Genomic DNA, 19,525 nt, shown 5'->3' with positions numbered 1-19,525 from the left:
ACCTCCCACCTTCTGTACCACATACGGAATTTTGGTTCATACTCCCAGAGAGAGATAAAGAATAGGGAAGCTTCCAATGGAGGGGATGGGACATGGAACCCTGGTGATGGAAACTGTATTAAATTGTACCTGTTATCTTACAACTTTGTTAATCATTAGTAAATAACTAATACAATTTTTTTAAGTTATATTCGTGGTCTGGGAGGTGGCACAATGAATAAAGCATTGTATTCTCAAGCATGAGGTCTTGAGTTCAATACATGGCAGCACAGAAAGAACCAGCGTGGGTTAAAGAATAGGAAAGCTATTAGGGGAGGGGATGGGATACAGAGCTCTGGTGGTGGGAATTGTACCCCTCTTATCCTATGGTCTTGTCACTGTTTCCTTGTATAAATAGATGATAGATAGATAGATAGATAGATAGATAGATAGATAGATAGATAGATAAAAGAAAGAACCAGAGCATCACACTGGTACTTGTCTCTCTCCTCCTATCTCTCTCACTAATAAATAAAATATTAAAAATAAAGGGTTATCCTCAAATCTCCCAACTAGCCTTGAAAGTATACAAATACTCTGCCCATTATAATGTTTCTAAAAGGATATTAAGATTATTGCTTCTGTTAGGTAAGTATAAAAATTAAATCACCTGAGAAAATATAAAAGCAAAAATTACTTTTAAAATTCAGCCTTGCGAAGAATGAATGTTATCAGCCACATACATACAAAAACGACTTCATTATTTCTCTTCTTTAAAATTACAACTAATTGACTAAATATAGATTAGCAAGGGTTTTTCTGTTTGTCACACCAGAATGCTAGGGACATTCACATGTGTGTGAAGAAGGTAAGTAAATCAGGGGTGAGGCATACTATAGAGATGGAGGACCAGAAAGGCCAAGCTATCAACTAGATCCAAGGGGAGGTAAGGAGCAGGGTAGAAACAACATAGAGGCCCATATTCTCAAATCATGTTAATCCTAGGGTGGCAGAGGAAAAGCATAGCACCTGGGCCAGGAACCTGGTGAGAAGTATAACATAAGAACATAAGTACATAAATCACTTTCTCAGACAGGCATCAACAACCCAGGGATTTCCACACAGACCTAGACTTGAACCTCAAGAAAGAAGAGGAGCAAAACAAGCAAGACAATGCCCTTGCCTACAACCCTGCAACTCCTGAGGGAAAATAAATCTGTAAACCCACATCAACTCAACAACAGAGTAAGAATACAGTCCCCATGCTCACCATCCTGGAGTCCCAGGTAATAGAACAGTATCAGTGGCAAACAGAAGTGAAAAACTAAAGACATAGTGACTCCTACTAGAGGAAAACCATCTTAATAATTAAGTTACTAAACAAAAGTAAATGCTGGGGGGGGGGGGGATGTTAGGTAATCTACATGTGCAGAGAAACACCTCAACCAATATGAAATTTCAAGATACCAAAACACCAAAAGAGACTGCAATTGTTCAGAAACCAAAATTAAAGACACAGAAGTATAAGCTGGCAGAGAATGAACAACAGTTATCATGAAGGAATTCAAAGACATATAAGAAAAGTAAGAAATGCAATTTTCCAAGTTCCATCCAAGATTGGCTGAAAATGGTGAAGTCAGTATTTTTATAGCTGAGTAGTATTCCATTGTGTATGTATATATACTACAACTTCCTCAGACACTCATCTGTTGTTGGACACCTGGGTTGCTTCCAGGTTTTGGCTATTACAAACTGTGCTGCTAAGAACATATGTGTGCACAGATATACATCAAACAAAAGGCTAATAATCAAAATATATAAAAAGTTCAACAACTCAGAAACAACAACAACAAAAAAAAGAAATGACCCCATCCAGAAGTGGGGACAGGATATGAACAGAAATACTACATATTTTATACATATATATATATATATATATATGCTATATACATATTACATCCCACAAGAAATACACAAAAGCAGAATGCAAAAGCAAACAGCAAAATAGAAAAATGTCAGGTGCCCATGGAACACTCCTAACAATGAAATATGTTGGGACACACACACAAAATCTCAATACATTTACCAAGTTAACATCATATAAAATATATTTTCTGATCACAATTATATAAAACTAAAGATCAGCTTAAATAAAAAAGGAAACAAGAAATATTATTAACAGCATACTACTGTAAAATGAGAAATAAAAGACAAAGCAAAAAACAAATCCTAGAGACAAATGAAAACATCTACGTTAGCAGAACCTACTGGAAGCAGCAAAACTGATAATAAAGACGATTATAGTAATAAAAACCTACCTCAGGAAATTTTAAAAAGTCAACAAAGAGATCTATCATTGTAGCAATTTCATAATTTACTATGCATTGTCTACCATAACATGCAGACTGACACACAATATATAGAGCAGATTTAACATATTTGGTCTTTAGGTAAATAAAAATGTTATAAAATTGACTAAATAAATAACTCTGATTCATTTAATCAAATCAGAAAATGCAAGGATCTTTTTCAAGAAGGAAAAGGGACAAGACACTTATAAAAATTACAGTAAAGGGAGTTGGGCGGTAACGCAGCAGGTTAAGTACAGGTGGCGCAAAGCGCAAAGAACAGCATAAGGATCCCGGTTAACCATCTTGTCCAATTTCTTCACCATAGCATACTGGCCCCAAGGATTGACTTTACTGTGTTGTTCTTGATCTTGATCTTAGAAGAGATTCCAGTTTTTCACCACTGTATGTCACACCGGCAGTGGTTTTATCACTAATGTATTTCATTATGTACATTTCTATTATAACTGGTTTTTTTAGTGATTTTTATCATAAATAGATATCAAATCTCATCAAATGGTTTATTCTGTATCTATTGAGATTATTCTTTTCCTTTAGTTGCTGTGATGTGTCATGCCAATTGATTAGTGTATAGTCAATCATCCTTGCACTAGGATAAACCTCACTTGATCATGGTGTATGGCTATATACTTATATTTATTATTTTAGTAGTGTTTATTATATATTTATTTATCTACATTATAGCTATCGGTTTACTGTCTCTTCTGTGTGATATCACTGCTTTGTTTTATAATTTTCACAACTGTTGGAAAAGTTTGTGAATAGGAATTCAATCTTCATGGAAGTTTGGTACAGTTTATTAGTGAAACTGTATGGTGCTGAGTTTTTGTTTTTAGGGAGGCTTTTGATGACTTCTCTACTTCCTTTACTAATTGTGCTTATGCTCAGATTTCTGACTTCATCTTGGAATATTGTACGTCTTAAATAGTATGCTCTGTTTCTATAGATTGTCCAGATTATTGTCATATAGATATTTCTGATATTCCCTTATAATATTTTATATAACCTTACTATTTTTGAAACTTCATTTCTGATTTTATATTTCCTTGATTTTTTTCTCTTTGTAAATATAGATTTTTCTATTTTTGTCTTTTTAATGAACCTGTTCTTAGTTTCATTGACCTTTCTTACTGTACATTTGATCTGTATTTCATTATCTCCATTGTAAGCAAAAATTATCTAAATTTAAATAAGTAAAATTAGCAGTATTTGCAGATCTCAGAATAGAAAATCCCAAGGACTATATTAAAATTAATACAATAACTTGGGAGGCTACATAATCAATATACAAATATCAGTTGTTTCTGTACAAAAATAACAAAATAGTGGTCTAGGAGCTAGAAAAGTGTCTAACATGCTGGCCTTGGGAGCATGAGGACCTAAGTTTGATCCCAGTATCACTTATGCCAGAGTGATACTCTGATTCATATATTCCCTATCTATTTCAACCTCTTTCTCTTTCATATTAGTAAATAAGTACTTACAAATTAGAAAATAAACAAGGAAAGCAATCCCATTTGCAATTATACACAAAGAAACAAAATACCTAGGAGAAAATTTAACTAGGGAGGTGCAACACCTATGCAGTGAAAACAGGTAAATAATCTTGAAAGAAACTGGAAATAAAAACACAAAGAAATGCAAAGATCAGCCATGCTTGTGCACTGGGAAAAATATCATCATTAAAATGACTATCGTATTGAAAGAAATATACAAATTCAAAGCAATTCTTATTAAATTACCAATAGAAATAAAACAACAACAACAACAACAAAAAAGCGAAAAATCCATTTGGAACTATAAAGGACACTCAAATACCTAACAGTAACCTAAGGAAAAAAGAACAAGAATTAGGATACAGCACTGGCTGGTTTCAAAATACACTACAAAGTTATATTAATTAAAACAGTATGGTACTGGATTAAAAAAAAACTCCTCAAAGGAACAGAATTGAAAGCCCAGAAATAAAACTACACATATAGGGACATATAATTTACAGGAAAGTGCCTAAGAGTAAGGGCTAGGTGGTACTACACCTGGTTGAGCACACATGTTACAATGTACAAGGATCCGGGTTCGAGCCCCTGGTACCCACCTGCAAGGGGAAAGTTTTGCAAGTGGTTAAAGAGGTCTGCAGGTGTCTCTCTATCCCTCTCCTTTTCTATCACCCTTTTCCCCTCCAAATTTCTGGCTGTATATATCCAACAAATAAATAAAGATTAAAAGAAGAAAGAAAAATTTTTAAAAGAGCCCAAGAGAATACAATGTAGTAAGGAGACTCTTCAATAAATAATGTTGGGAAAACTGAACAGCAATGTGCTTAAGAATGAAACCATCATGGTATCATGGTACTACCATGATACCAACTAGACTTCCCTGGACAGATGACCCCACCACTGTGTCCTGGAGCTCTGCTTCCTCAGAGCCCTGCCCCACTAGGGAAAGAGAGAGACAGGCTGAGAGTATGTATTGACCTGCTAATGCCCATGTTCAGTGGGGAAGCAATTACAGAAGCCAGACCTTCCACCTTCTCCATCCCACAATGACCTTGGGTCCATACTCCCAGAAGGATAAAGAATAGGAAAGCTATCAGGGGAGGAGATGGGATACAGAGCTCTGGTGGTAGGAATTGTACCCCTCTTATCCTATGGTCTTGTCAGTGTTTCCATTTTATAAATAATAAACTAAAAAAAATTAAAAATAAAAAAGAATGAAACCAGACTGACAAACAACAAATAATCCCAAAGCTGATTACAGATTTGGATAGGAGACCTAAAATCATAAATACACACAAGAAAATACCACCAGAGTATCATTACATAAACATAAATAGTAGTCAGCTATAAGGCTAAGTCATAAGATATAATCTAAGGGACCACTGTCACCCATTCAGTCCATTAGTAACCAGTACATCATTGATAAGTGATCCCAAACTGTATATAAACTCTATCCAGTCATCTGTTGATAGTTTCTAAGTCCTGGATATCATGAATGATTCCATAATAATGTGTGTGGGAAAATATCTATATATATCAACAAATTAGTGTTTCTCTCACACAATGACAAAATTGTTAGTGAAGAATTTCTCAAAAATTTAACTTCATCATTAAATGACACATGACTGAATGCAAGAAGAAATTCTATTAAGCTATTAAAAAATGAAATTCAGGGCCTGAGCAGTGGCCACCCAGTTGAGCTCACACATTACCATGCACAAAGGGCCCGGTTCAAGCCTTGGGTCACAACTTTTGGGGGAAATTCCACAAATGGTAAAGCAGTGCAAAGAGGGAGAAAGAGTCACCTGCAGCACTGCTTCATCATTTGTGGAACTTTCCCTCTCAACTTCTCTCCAAACTATGAAAAAATAATGTATAAGTAAACATAAAGAAGATGAAATTCAGTCATTCACAACACAGACTCATGTAGTATTATGCTAAGTGAAAAAACCCAAATGATAAAAGATAAACATGATTTCACTCCTACAAATCAAATAAAGAAACAAAAGAATAAGGGCTAGAAAGTGGTGTAGCTGATTAAGCTGTGTCCTTGTGCACATCAGAGTCCCCACCTGCAGGGGCAAAGCTTCATGACTGGCGAAGCAGTGCTGCAGGTGTCTCTCTGTCTCACCCTTTCTATCTCTCTCTCCATTTCTGTCTCTATCCAATAATAAATATTAATAAGAAATATCTTTTAAAAAGAAACAAAAGAAGAAAACAAGACAGGGCTAAAGAGATAATTCACTAAGTGTGACACATCCCTTCTCCTATGTGCAGCCCAGCTTGGAGCCCTAGCACCCTATGAGAATACTATGCCAGGGAGGGAAGCATACTCCTAAGTACTGTAACATTTCTCCCTCTCTCTGTGTCGCTATTTATATTAGCTTGGGAGCAGTGAAATCACACATATAAGAGTAGCTGACAAAAGAAAAAAAATCCTCAAGAGTATAAGAACAAAAGACTGGTTACTAGAAGAAAAGAGAATAGGCAAATTGAGTAAAGAGTGTCAATCAAATGGTGAAGAATGAAAACCAGACTTTTGGTGGCAAATACACACTGGTTTACGCTGTAAACCTGAAAACTATATAATGTTCTAACCCAATGTAAATTCAATTAATAAAACTTAGGAAGAACATGAATATAACAGTACTTCTTCATAGTCTTAATTATCAATAATTAATGAACAAGGTCATAGTTCTTTGTACGAATAAATATCTACCATTACTGAACTATAACATTATCAGCAGTGATCCAAACTACAAAAGTGAAATTATAAAAAAGTACCTGCTTATTCTCAGACAAATGAGTTAACTGATCTGTTCACTAATTTGGGTGATCAATAATATGAGAAACATTTTTATAGGAAAAACATCAAAACATATGTTTGGGGATGGAGTGGTAACACACCTGGTAGAACACACACATTTTTATGTGAAAGGACCTGGGTTCAAGACCCTAGTCCTCACCTGCGGGGGGGAAGCTTCATTAACAGTGAAGCAATAGTACAGGTCTCTCTCTCTCTCTCTCTCTCTCTCTCTCTCTCTCTCTCTCCTTTTAAGCAGTAGGGTAGAATTGTATTTCTTTTTTTATTCTTTAATATTTATTTATTCCCTTTTGCTGCACTCGTTGTAGTTACTGTTGTTGTTACTGATGTTGTTGTTGTTGGATAGGACAGGAAGAAATGGAGAGAGGAGGGGAAGATAGAGAGGGGGAGAGAAAGACAGATACCTGCAGACCTGCTTCACCACCTATAAAGCGACTCCCCTTCAGGTGGGGAGCTGGGGGCTCGAACCAAGATCCTTACGGCAGTCCTTGTGCTTTGTGCCACCTGTGCTTAACCCACTGCACTATCACCTGACTCCCAGATTGTATTTCTTTTTCTATCTCCTTATTCCCTTTCAAGTTCTCTTTATGCAAAAAAAAATCAGGGGTAAAAAAATGGCTACCAAGAGTAGTGGCTTTGTCATGCAGACACAAACACCAGTGGAAACTCTGATGTCAATAAGAACTAGACAAAAATAAATTTAAGAATAAATTTTTACCATTTTATTGAGAGTTAATGGTTTTCAGTACAGTTGTTAACACATGGGTAAAATTTCTCATCTCACCATGATAAGTGTCTGCAAAATATTCTCACCTTCAACTTAGATCCTTTTTTTTTTTTTAAATACTTTTTTATATTTATTTTATTTATTTTTTTCCCTTTTGTTGCCCTTGTTGTTTTATTGTTGTAGTTATTATTGTTGTTGTTGCATAGGACAGAGAGAAATGGAGAGAGGGAGGGGAAGACAGAGAGGAGGAGAGAAAGATAGACACCTGCAGACCTGCTTCACCGCCTGTGAAGCGACTCCCCTGCAGGTGGGGAGCCGGGGTTCGAACCAGGATCCTAATGCCGGTCTTTGTGCTTTTGCGCCACCTGCGCTTAGCCCACTGTACTACAGCCCGACTCCCTTAGATCCTTTTTCTACCATCATGCACCAGGACCTCAAAGCACCCACCAACCCTCCCTTTCTGACCTCCCTCCCTTCCTGACCTCCCTCCCCAAAGTATTTTGCTTTGGTGTAATACATTAAACCCAGTCCAGGGTTCTACTTTCTGTTTCCCCTTTCTGTTCCTGTTTCTTAAGTTCCACCTATGAGTAAGACCATTCCATTTGTTAAGGTACTTTTTAGTAAGACAATCTCTCTGCTATTTTTCCTGGTAAAAGACTGAGCAATAAGTTTTATCAGGGATTCTAATACATATAAGCTAGCTAATGAGGTAACCAACAAAATTAATTGTCTACATAAATTTAGTGGCATCATGAACCATGAGAAGATTCTTCCGTAATTTACAACAATAATTTAATAATAATAAATTCATTTCTAGAGTATATACATAAATTAAAACAATGTACTGTGACTTAATGGCAAAAAAATTGCTATTCAGAAATAGAAAGTACGAGATTTTCCTAAGATTTGACTATCTACTAACTTGATAGTCTTTTTGTTATTTTGGAGATTTATATTTAACTTGATGATATTCTTTTTTTAAACTAGCTCTGTCTTATGGTAGTGTGAGGAACTGAACCTGGGACCTTGTAGCCTCAGTCATCAAAGTCATTTTGCATAACCATCATGTCATCTCTCCTGCCCAGGCTGAGACTCTGAAGATATCTTTCACTTAACATTAGCAATGAAAAATAATATCCATCAACTTGTTTCGACATCACTCACCTTGGAGCTCCAATCCGAACATTTTCTAAAATAAAGAAATTTTACACTCTTGAAAGGTTTACAGCATTCCATATACAAATACAAATTGTCAGGACAGATTAAAGTGTTTATACAATGCCACTATGTTTACAAAAAAAAATTTTGAAAATAGTATTCTAGTTGGCGCTGATCTTAAAGAAGCCCAAATAGATTACTTTCAAGGGTGGAAAAATATCAAGATTTCTTTTTCCGTGTTCTGTAGTGAAACATACCTTCATATTCAGTGTCAATATTCAGGGAGGAAATGAAAAAATGAAATTTAAAATACATAACATAAACAAAAAAACACTCCAAGGAACTACATTCTCCCCAACAAATATACAGAAGAAAACTCTACTTAATCTTACCCTTGCCACATCTAACAACTGTCTTGAATTGTCTTTTCTTAGTGTCTGCCATGTGGTATGTTGCAATGCCCCTGGGATCTGATAAAAAGGAAAAAGAGGAAAAATGTTAGAGAAAACACTTCTTTTTATTATATTTAAACATAAAACTAAAATGTAAAATAAAAGCTAGTCAAGCTTTCGATGTATTTCTGAAAATATTTTTAAAATCTGCAATCCAAGTAAAAAGTAAACTGTTTTAAAAATGAAAACTGGGATAATAAATAGCCATATGTAAATAGCATTAAAGGACATAAATTATGAAGAAATCTTATGAGATACAGCAAATCCTAACAATGGGATTTTCCAAGTTAAACCAAATGACAAATAATTTGGTTATAGCATTAACTATCTATTAACTTCTTGAACCCAAGAATAGCAAGAACCTTCCCCTTTCTCTACAAAACTCATATTTCTCTCAGTCCTGGAACCTTTGGGGTAGGGCTCAATTTTCTACATGCTTCTCTCAAGTCATCCCAACTGATACTGCATCTGATCTGCTCATCCCAACCCAATCAATGCAACCAGTACCACCTCGGCATGTTTCACTTCAGATTGTGTCCAGAAATGTCAGGCGTGGAATGTCAACCCTCCAGCTTCATTACTCTTTCCTAGCTCATAGGACTCCTTAATTCCATTTTGGGTGGTGCAATTCCTAAAAAAGCCTCAAAACCTAGATATAGATCAGGGCCTATGAGATAGGGCTTATGTAAACATGCATCCATAAGTTAAGAGAAAACATATACATTAAAGCAATAAAACACAATAGTCTGCAGTGAGTCAATAAATGCAGCAAGTAAGTAGGAAGACTTAAAAAAAAGACACCATAAAGTACCTAATCAAACAGTTTCTACTTAGACCTAGACACCCTCCTCAACTACTTCCTATTTCACTTCCCTCAATCACTCCAAAGCTAACCTTGTCAGACACTATAAAGACTACAAAAGCTGGATAAGGGCAAGAGACTGACTCTATGGTGACTACCAGACCACCCCATCACCCGGGGCCCTAGTCAGGGAGTCCTGGTATTCACACACAGACATGATGAGCCTAGGCCTTCCACAGATCCCTCTCGCCACTGCCACTGGTCACCTCCATCAAGAACAACATAATGGACCCCTTTGTGGGCCCCTATAGGACCTTGCCCTCAATGTGGATCAACAATGGTAGAGACTGTTCCATTCTCAGAAGGGAGGCTGGACAACATATTCTGCCACTCAAGGAAGATGGGTCCTGAAATTAGTGCAGCCTGGAATGTTCCTAGCTGTGACCACAGAATGTGAGCTCAGACCTACAGAGATGCAGAAGTTACATAGGCTCCTGTGATGAATATGGGCCCCAGATCAAATTGATGGGGTTTACAATAAACAATATTTAAATACTTTTCCCTTACTTTGGGAGATACTCTCTTCCCTCATTCAGCTTTCAAGTTATTTTTCCAACTGTGACACCATCTCCCCAGACAATAACTTGGATCCACCTGCATGTTAGCTGTCAGACTCGGACAAAAACTAGTAAAGTCATGGGCCCCTTGGAAGATACTTAAAATAGACCTATTAGCTTTTTCCAAAATAGAGACCCCCAAATCTTCATCTGCAATATTCCACCCTTTAGGTTCATGATTAGTCAACAATTTGTTTGGCTTTATACCTTAACTCTTCTTCAACCACCAGGTTCCAGATGCTACCATGATGCCAACCGGCCTTCCCTGGACAGACAACCACACCAATGTGTCCTGGAGCACTACTTCCCCAGAGCCCTGTCCCACTAGGGAAAGACAGAGAAAGGCTGGGAGTATGGATCGACCTGTCACTGCCCATATTCAGCGGGGAAGCAATTACAGAAGCCAGACCTTCCACCTTCTGCACCCCATAATGCCCTTGGTCCATGCTCCGAGAGGGTTCAAGAATAGGAAAGCTATCAGGGGAGGAGAGGGGATACAGAGCTCTGGTGGTGGGAATTGTACTCCTCTTATCCTATGGTCTTAGCAATATTTCCATTTTATAAATAAAACTTTAAAACAATGAAAACTGGGGCTGGCAAGGTAACTTACCATGGTAGGACACCAGTTTTGCTATGTGAGCAACCCAGGGTTGAATCTAGTCCTTGCTGCACTGAGTGAGGGAAGCCTACAGTAGTATGGTGTGGGGAGCCACATGTGCCCTCAAGGTTGCTATTGGCATGGCCATAGAGTTTATGTTAAAAGATAGTTCCTGGGAATCGGGCGGTGGCGCAGCAGGTTTAGCGCAGGTGGCGCTAAGTGCAAGAACTGGCTTAAGGATCCCAGTTTGAGTCCCCGGCTCCTCACCTGCAGGGGAATCACTTCACGGGCGGTGAAGCAGGTCTACAGGTGTCTTTCTCTCCCCCTGTCTTCCCCTCCTCTCTCCATTTCTTTCTGTTCTATCCAACGACCACAATATCAGTAATAACAACAATATAATTACATACAATAAAACAACTAGGGCAAAAAAGGCAAGATACAAAAAAAAAATGGATAAGATAGCTCTCACTTCCCTATACCTTAGAGTCTTTGTTAAAAGATAAGTTCTTTTTCCCCATGAATCACCCAGGACCTTCCAGATAACGGCTGACTACCATGACAAATACTATAAAATATAATCATAAATGAATAGGAAAGATACATCCCCCAATACTCAGTTGGTGAAGGCACCAAACCTCTTTTTCTATAAAGCATTCAAATCAGATGCCCTGCTAACCACGAGAAGCAGATTGTTTGTGTTTCTTCCACAGGAATCCCAGAAGAAAACATCTGGACCCCTGCACACCCTGACATCACCCACTAGATGGCACGACTACAGTGGCACACACACCCCCAAACCCTAGATGTCACCTAACGCGATCTGAAGAACCTGATTCACAGACTCCAAGGAGAGAACTTTTTTACTGCTTGTCTGCCTTTCCTGCTTCTGCTTTGACCTGTCACGTTTTGGCGGTTCCAGCTCACTCTCTACAGAAAAGCAGAATTCCAGAGGCTGACCTTCCTCATGCAGCATTTCATCCCCTGCCATTTCTCCCCCTAGTCACCTACTTTGGACTGAGACTTTTATCGGACTTGCTGGTATACCCTTTGGACACTTTAGACAATTTTACAGCAGCTTTCTTCCCTTCATGTTGCTGGTTTTTCATAGACTGAGCCTGAGTAGTTCACAGACTTTACACACTGTTGCCCTGGGCATTAGATAAAAGGAAAGGGGGAGATGCTGGGAAATTGTGCAGATGCATTCACATCTGCCATGTTTTCCCCTCAGGCTACTAGTTCCCTTGAGAGTTGGGACATTCTGGGAGTGCCTGTTCCGCCATGTTATGCCCTCAGGACATTGTCTATATCCCCGCGATATCTGGAGTGCTTTGGATTACTCCTCCCCCCTCCCATTCTCACGAGAGTTATCATCCTATCCTGGAGTGCTATGGTTACTCCTCCCCCTTCCCATTCTCGTGAAAGCTAATCCTATAAAAACCCTTCGTTTTCCGCACCTCGCTCTCTTGCCAGCGCTTCACTCCGGTGTTCAGACGCAGGAAAGGTTACTGCATGAGGCAGCCATTTTCGCTACCTCCACGTGGCCCAACCTGCTTCTCTAGCACCCAACTCTGAGGTGCCAGCGCAAATAAAGATTTGTGTTCCCGCTTCGCTCCAGACCTCCTCTCTCTCATCTCCACGGCCCGCAGACAACAACATCACGCTCAACAACAGTATGGTCTTTCCTTCTCTGTCTCTGTTACTCTTTACATATGAGAAAGTCTACCCAGAGCAGTGAAGCCCAGGTGACAACAGAAACCAAACTGTCTTCTATAACATGCGAGAATTAAGAAAATTATGGCGGGTGAGGTTGCTTCAGAAGGACACAAAACTTTGGTGGCAGACATAGTAGCTTCCATGCATCAAGCACGGGTATTGACAACACTCCTGAAACCTGAAAATTCTCTAAAACAATGTTAAATCATTACTTTTTAAAAAATTGTGGGAGTTGGGCGGTAGCACAGCAGGTTAAGCACAGGTGGCGCGAAGCACAAGGACCGGCATAGGGATCCCGGTTCGAGCCTCTGGCCACCCACCTGCAGGGGTCACTTCACAGGCAGTGAAGCTGGTCTGCAGATGTCTCTCTCTCCCCCCGTCTTCCCCTCCTCTCTCCATTTCTCTCTGTCCTATCCAACAACAAGGGCCTCAATAACAACAACAATAATAACTACAACAATAAAACAAGGGCCACAAAAGGAAATAAATAAATAAATAAATAAATAAATAAATAAATAAATGTATTTTGGGGGCCAGGTGGTAGCATATCTGCTTGAGTGCACATGCTATGATCCACAAGGACCTGGATTCAAGCCCCTAACCCCCATCTGCAGGGGAAAAGCTAAACAAATGATAAAACAGGGATACAGGTGTCTCTCTACATTTCTACCTCCAGATTCCTTCTCAATTTCTCTCTTTCTCTACCCAAATAAGTAAATGAAATTGTGTTTCCTTGTCTTGTTGAACCAAAGATCCTGCACAACTTCATGTACCTTCAAACTTCTAATTCGTTTGTCAATAAAACTTTTTCTGGTGTTTAAATCAACTGTTCTCACTACCTTTGCTGAATGCAAACCTCTTATTAGCTTTTTTGTTTGTTTGCTTGGTTGTTTGTGCTTTCAATAAACACAGATCAAGTAATTCACATGAAGCAAGACTGCCCAAGTTTGCATGAGAATATCTAACAAGATCTTTCTTTTGAAAAAATATAGCAAGTGTATGTGTATTCATTATTCAGCCTGAGAAATAAGTTATTTTTTCATTTCTCTTTTAACATCTTTTTTATTATTTATTTATTCCCTTTTGTTGCCCTTGTTGTTGTAGTTATTATTGTTGTTGTCGTTGTTGTTGGATAGGACAGAGAGAAATGGAGAAAGGAGGGGAAGGCAGAGGGGGAGAGAAACACAGACACCTGTAGACCTGCTTCACCGCCTGTGAAGCGACTACCCTGCAGATAGAGAGCCGGGGGCTCGAACCGGGATACTTACTCCAGTCCTTGTGATTTGTACCACGTGCGCTTAACCCACTGCGTTACTGCCTGACTCCCATAACAGTTATTTTAAAAAGGTCCCTAGGTCAGCAAAACAGCTCACGTAGATAGTATGCCTACTTTGAAATGTACGCTGCCTAGGTGTGAGATGGTGCTGCATTGGAAGAAGCACCGCCTGCACCCCCTAGCACCATCGTTGCCCCTCTGTATCTGAAAAAGTCAGCTTGGAGCTATGAAGCCCCTACAACAACCAAAAATAAATAGATAAATAAATCTTTCATTGCAAATAAAAAAAAATCACATTAAGGTTAACTACTTTTGAAGGCTAGTCCCAACTACTTCAAGTACTGTTTCTATGGAAAGCATTAATACTTCCAAACAATAGATTTACAAACAATTGTGCAATACACTTTTAAGACTAAGACTTGGGGATTTAAAAAGAAAAAAAAAATCTACTTTCACTTAAAAGTGGAGGTTACACTAAGGAAAGACAGAAACATACTGGGGCTATGGATCTGCCAGCTAATGCCCATGCCCAGAAAAATAGAAACTACAGAAGCCAGACCTTCTACCTTCTACACCCCATAATGAATTTTGGTTCATACTCCCAGAGGGGTAAATGTTAGGGGAAGATGACCAAAGGGCTCTGAACTCTAATTCCATGAGGACCCAGAGAGAGAAGAGGAAAAAAAAAATAAGGAAGGACACTCAGAAGTAGTTAGGTGTGACTTAGAAAGGAAGAGAGGAAGGACCAAATGGGCGAAAAGTGGGCAAATATATATAAATATAGATAGATGGTTACAGAAATAATAGTCAACCCATATCTGTGATCTTGGGAAAACTAATGTAGTTTCCAATGAAGAGAATGGGAGCACAGAACTCAAGTGTGGAATTATACCCCAGTTATCTTATAATTTTGTAAATCAGTATTAAATCACTAATAAAAACTAAAAAATAAATACAATGTGTAAAAAAAAGTGGAGGTTAGACCAAGGGTAAACAAGAAGATTAATTCTATGAAACTTGATTTGAAAATCACAAGAATGGGTTAGAGAGGTAGCACAGTGGTTATACAGAGAGACTGACATGCTTGAGATGCCAAAATCCAAGGTTCAGTCCCCCACACCACCATAAGCCAGAGTTGAGCAGTGCTCTAGAGAAAGAAAGGGAGGAAGGAAGGAAGGAACACAGCTATGCAGCTAGATGTCCTCATATCTAAAATTTATAGTTTTATGTTTCCATCACAGTGTAAAGGAAAAGCTGATTGACAAAACTGTTGTCACAAGGTTACGTTTTCTCATCTCCCCAGGATAGATGTCAGCATATCTCATGCTACGTCAAGTTGTCCTCTTCCTCCACCACAGAACACTGAGTCCTAAACCTCTTTTCAAACCCCATCACTTCTGGACACTTGCTTTCTTGGATCATCTGAACTAAGCCTCTGTTTACTAATGTTACTACTAATATTTTCTCTTGCTTTGCTTCTTAAATCGGTCCCAAATCTGAGTGAGACTATCTGGTTATTGGTCCATCTATATCTGGCTTGTTTCAACTAGGATGATTCCTATCAGCTCCATTCATGTCATGAAGAAAGAAATCTCATCTCTCCTTTCAGGTGAGTAGTATTTCACTACTTATCAAGTCCACAGCTTCCTTAACCATCTGTAGTTGAACACTTACAATGTTTACAAATTTTGGTTATTACAAAGTGCCCAGGTAAGTTACCTGGTGTTCACTGGAAAGATATTTAGAAGAGGAATTGCTGGATGATGTGGTAGATCTATTTTTAATACTCTGAGGAACATCCTGACTATTTTCCACAGGGATTGGATGGGTTTACATGCCTACCAACAGTGCCAATGGGTTTCCTTTTCACTACAGCTTCCCCAGCACTTGTCTTTTGTTTGCTGATCCAAGACATTCTCACAAGTATGACAGTACTTCACTATTTTAATTTTCAGTTCTTTGCTAATCGGTGACTTTTGAGAATTGCATCATATGCCTGTTAAAAATCTAAGTACCCCCTTTGAAAGTCTGATCAGATATCTTCTCATTTTTAACAAAATAGTTTTAAGTTGATGAGTTTTGTGAACTCTATATATTTTGGTTATTACCACTTTGCCTAATGGATGGCAATGTAAACATCTTCTCCCATTTCCTCAGCTCAAGCAACTACAAAATTCAGGAAGATAAGTGCCACTGACACAATAATATGGTGACCTTTGTATGTCTCATCATTTTGGCCACCACTCTATACAATGTGCTGACTCACCAGCCCATGTTGGCCCTGGACTGCAGTCATCATGTGCGATGATGAGGACTCCAGAATTCAAAGTTAACACACTAAGCTAATATCTCGAAAACCTGCATTTTTAACTAAAGGCATACCAACACTGGGAAAGAAAACCAGTTAGTCTATTCGAAAGGAAAAAATCATAGAGAGTAAGTGGAGAGAGAAGAATTCACCTCAACTGATGAATCAAGATAAAATCTAGGAAAAGGGGGACCAGGTGGTGACACACCTGATTGAGCACACACATTACAGTGCACAAGGACCCCAGTTCAAGCCTCTGGTCCCCACTTGCAGGGGGGAAGCTTTATGAGTGCGGAAGCAGGGCTGTGGTGTCTCTCTCCTCTATCTCCTCTATCTCCTCTATCTCCTCATCCCCACTAAAGTTCTCTGTCTCTATCCAATAATAAATAAATAAATAAATAAATAAAATTTTAACAAAATGAAAACTTCAAGGATATGGTAAAAGTCCAGAAAAAAAAGCTGAAAAAAAATACTTTAGCTGTACTTTAAAATATAAGTCAGGCTCAACAGAATACTTAAAGCTGAAATCAAGTCAATGAACTGAAAGAACTGTGAAATACATTTAAAAAGCTATCTTAAAAAAACATGAAGCTAACATACAACACAAGAGAACAGCAAGAGGATCCTTATTTATCAAAAAAGAATGGAAGAGAAAATCATATCTGAAGAAATCATAGAGAAATTATCCAGACTGAGGGGACAAACAAATCTCTAGATCTAAGCAGCACAAAGAGTTCCAAACAAGGGGACAGCGCAAGTGGTGCACCTGGTTATGTACACGTTACAGTGCTCAAGGATCTGGGTTCAAACTCCTACTGATCTGGGTTCAAACTGCTACTCCCCACCTGCAGGGGGAAAGTTTCATGAGTGATTGAGTAGGGCTGCAGGTGTCTTTGTCTCTTTCCCTCTCTACCTCCCCCTCCCTTCTCAATTTCTGTATCCGTTCAATAGTAAGTAAATAAAAATTCTAAAAAACATATTAAGTTAAAAAACATTAAAGAGTTCCAAACAAAATAAACTGAAACAGATGAAGACCAAAAACACAATATAACTAAAATGGCAAATAAAATAAAATAAAATAAAATAAAATAAAGGGGGGGGGGAAGGATCCTAAAAGCAAGGCAAAAGTAAAGATTCACAAAAACTTAATGCCCTTATGAGGGCCAATGAATTTCTCATTAGAAACGCTACAGGACAGAATGGAATGGCATAGTATATTCAAATCCTAAATTAAAAAAGAAAACTACCATGATATAAGACTTAAAGCTTTTCCTCTAAGATGAGGTATGAAACAAGGTTGTCTACTACCATCATTTTAACAACACAGTATTGGAAACACCTCATTACAGACCCCTGCATGCATCAACCCGGCTTTGACCTAGCACGTTATGATTGGGCCCTCCTCAATCGCTATCGAACAGGCCATGGCCGGTGAGCCGTTATGTTCCATCGCTGGGGAGCCAGAGATGACCCAAACTGCCCCTGCGGCTACAGACAGACTATGACCCACATAGTCAACGACTGCCACCTCTCCAGATTCAAAGGAGGTCTCGAAACTTTACATCAGCCTCAACCTGACGCTGTTGACTGGCTATGGAAGAAGGGCAAACGCTAGAAGAAGAAGATTGGAAATTCTATCAAAAGCAATCAAGCAAGAAAAAAAAACATGGGAAATCAAATGAGAAAAAAGTCATAAAACCGTCATAAAATTGTCATACCCAGGAAAATAGTACAATTGCTCAAGCACAGGACTTGAATGCCTGAAGCTCCAGATTCCATTCTTGATGCCACATGTACCAGAGTGGGAGCTGACTTCTCTTTCGTACAATCTCTAGTAAGTGAAACATTCTATCTCATGTGAAACAAATGAAATCTTTTGACAATTTGTTAGTGTTTGCAGATAACAATATTCAATGGAAAAACTTGTGACTCCACTAGAAAAAGAAAAACAGTAGAAAAGATAGCTCACCAAGTAGGGCCCATGCTTTGCAAAGCACACAACCCAGGTTCAAGTCCTAGTACCGCATGAGATGTCAATGTATTTCTACTATGTGTGCTTACTGTTGATACTGTGAAACTTTCCCTTCCCTGTTATATAAATACATTTCGCGTGCATGACAATATGTAGAAGCACTGTACTAGTCTGTACAAATAACACACAAGTTAAAACTGTACAGGAAATGGTAGGGGAAAGGACTGTGATTTAGAAAGTCAAACTAGTATGACTGAGGTCCCAGGTTCAATCCCCAGAAGCATATAAGCCACAGTTCTGACCTCTGTCCTGTTTCTCTCATGATGGCAAAATTTCACCTTTATTATTTTTAATAAAGAATATATATGGCATATATGTAGAATTTGCCCAGGTATTATGTATCAGAATCACATTGGTTTTAAAGAACACATTCTCTGGGAGTTGGGCGGTAGCGCAGCGAGTTAAGCACACATGGCACGAAGCACAAAGACCAGAATAAGTATCCTGGTTCGAGCCCCCCGGCTCCCCACCTGCAGCGAGATTGCATCACAGGTGGTGAAGCAGATCTGCAGGTGTCTGTCTGTCTTCCCCTCCTCTCTCCATTTCTCTCTGTCCTATCCAACAACAACAGCAATGATAACAATAACAAAGGCAACAAAAATGGGAAAAAAAAAGCCTCCAGGAGCAGTGGATTCCTAGTGCAGGCACTGAGCCCTAACGATAGCCCTGGAGGTTAAAAAAAAAAAGACTACTGAAAACCACTAATCCCTTCCCCAGTAAGAATAAAATAAAATGTATATTTAGAAAATATACATCAATACTCCTCTTTTCTCAATATTTTACTTACTTATTTTATGAGACAGAGAAGACAGAGATCCACTCTACTATCTATGGTGTCAGGTATCAAACCCAGGGACCCACACATACACATATAGTTCTCTAATGGCTGAACTACTTCCCCAGCTACAGCATTCTTTCTTGAAACACTAGGCCTCCGTCTGAAGTACCTAATGGCTTTCTATAAGTAAGATGATTGACATTTCAGAAGCAGAAGGATGAATATGGGATGATCTCACTCACAGGCAGAAGTTGAAAAACAAGATCAGAAGGGAAAACACTAAGCAGAACTTGGACTGGAGTTGGTGTACTGCACCAAAGTAAAAGTGGGTGAGGTTCAGGTCCTAGAACAGGATGGCAAAGGACCTAGTGGGGGTTGTATTGTTGTGTGGAAAAA

The 19,525-nt window shown here is 38.7% G+C and overlaps 2 protein-coding genes across 3 annotated transcripts in view; both read right to left on the bottom strand.

Moving 5' to 3' along the window:
• ZDHHC15 (zinc finger DHHC-type palmitoyltransferase 15) overlaps nt 1–19,525 on the bottom strand; it is a 394,441-nt gene that overhangs the window by 204,922 nt on the left and 169,994 nt on the right. The window lies entirely within an intron of this gene.
• ABCB7 (ATP binding cassette subfamily B member 7) overlaps nt 1–19,525 on the bottom strand; it is a 123,834-nt gene that overhangs the window by 92,428 nt on the left and 11,881 nt on the right. Inside the window, exon 2 of one of the 2 annotated variants that reach the window (XM_007526070.2) lies at nt 8,946–9,023. The exons of the other annotated variant lie outside the window; for it this stretch is intronic. Within the exon in view, the coding sequence (XP_007526132.1) occupies nt 8,946–9,023 (78 nt within the window). The remainder of the gene's footprint in view (nt 1–8,945; nt 9,024–19,525) is intronic. 2 annotated transcript variants of the gene reach the window in all.

The sequence above is a fragment of the Erinaceus europaeus genome, chromosome X, assembly GCF_950295315.1.
Source record: "Erinaceus europaeus chromosome X, mEriEur2.1, whole genome shotgun sequence".
In the NCBI taxonomy this organism is placed as follows: Eukaryota; Metazoa; Chordata; class Mammalia; order Eulipotyphla; family Erinaceidae; genus Erinaceus; species Erinaceus europaeus.
This window is presented reverse-complemented; position numbering and strand designations above follow the sequence as displayed.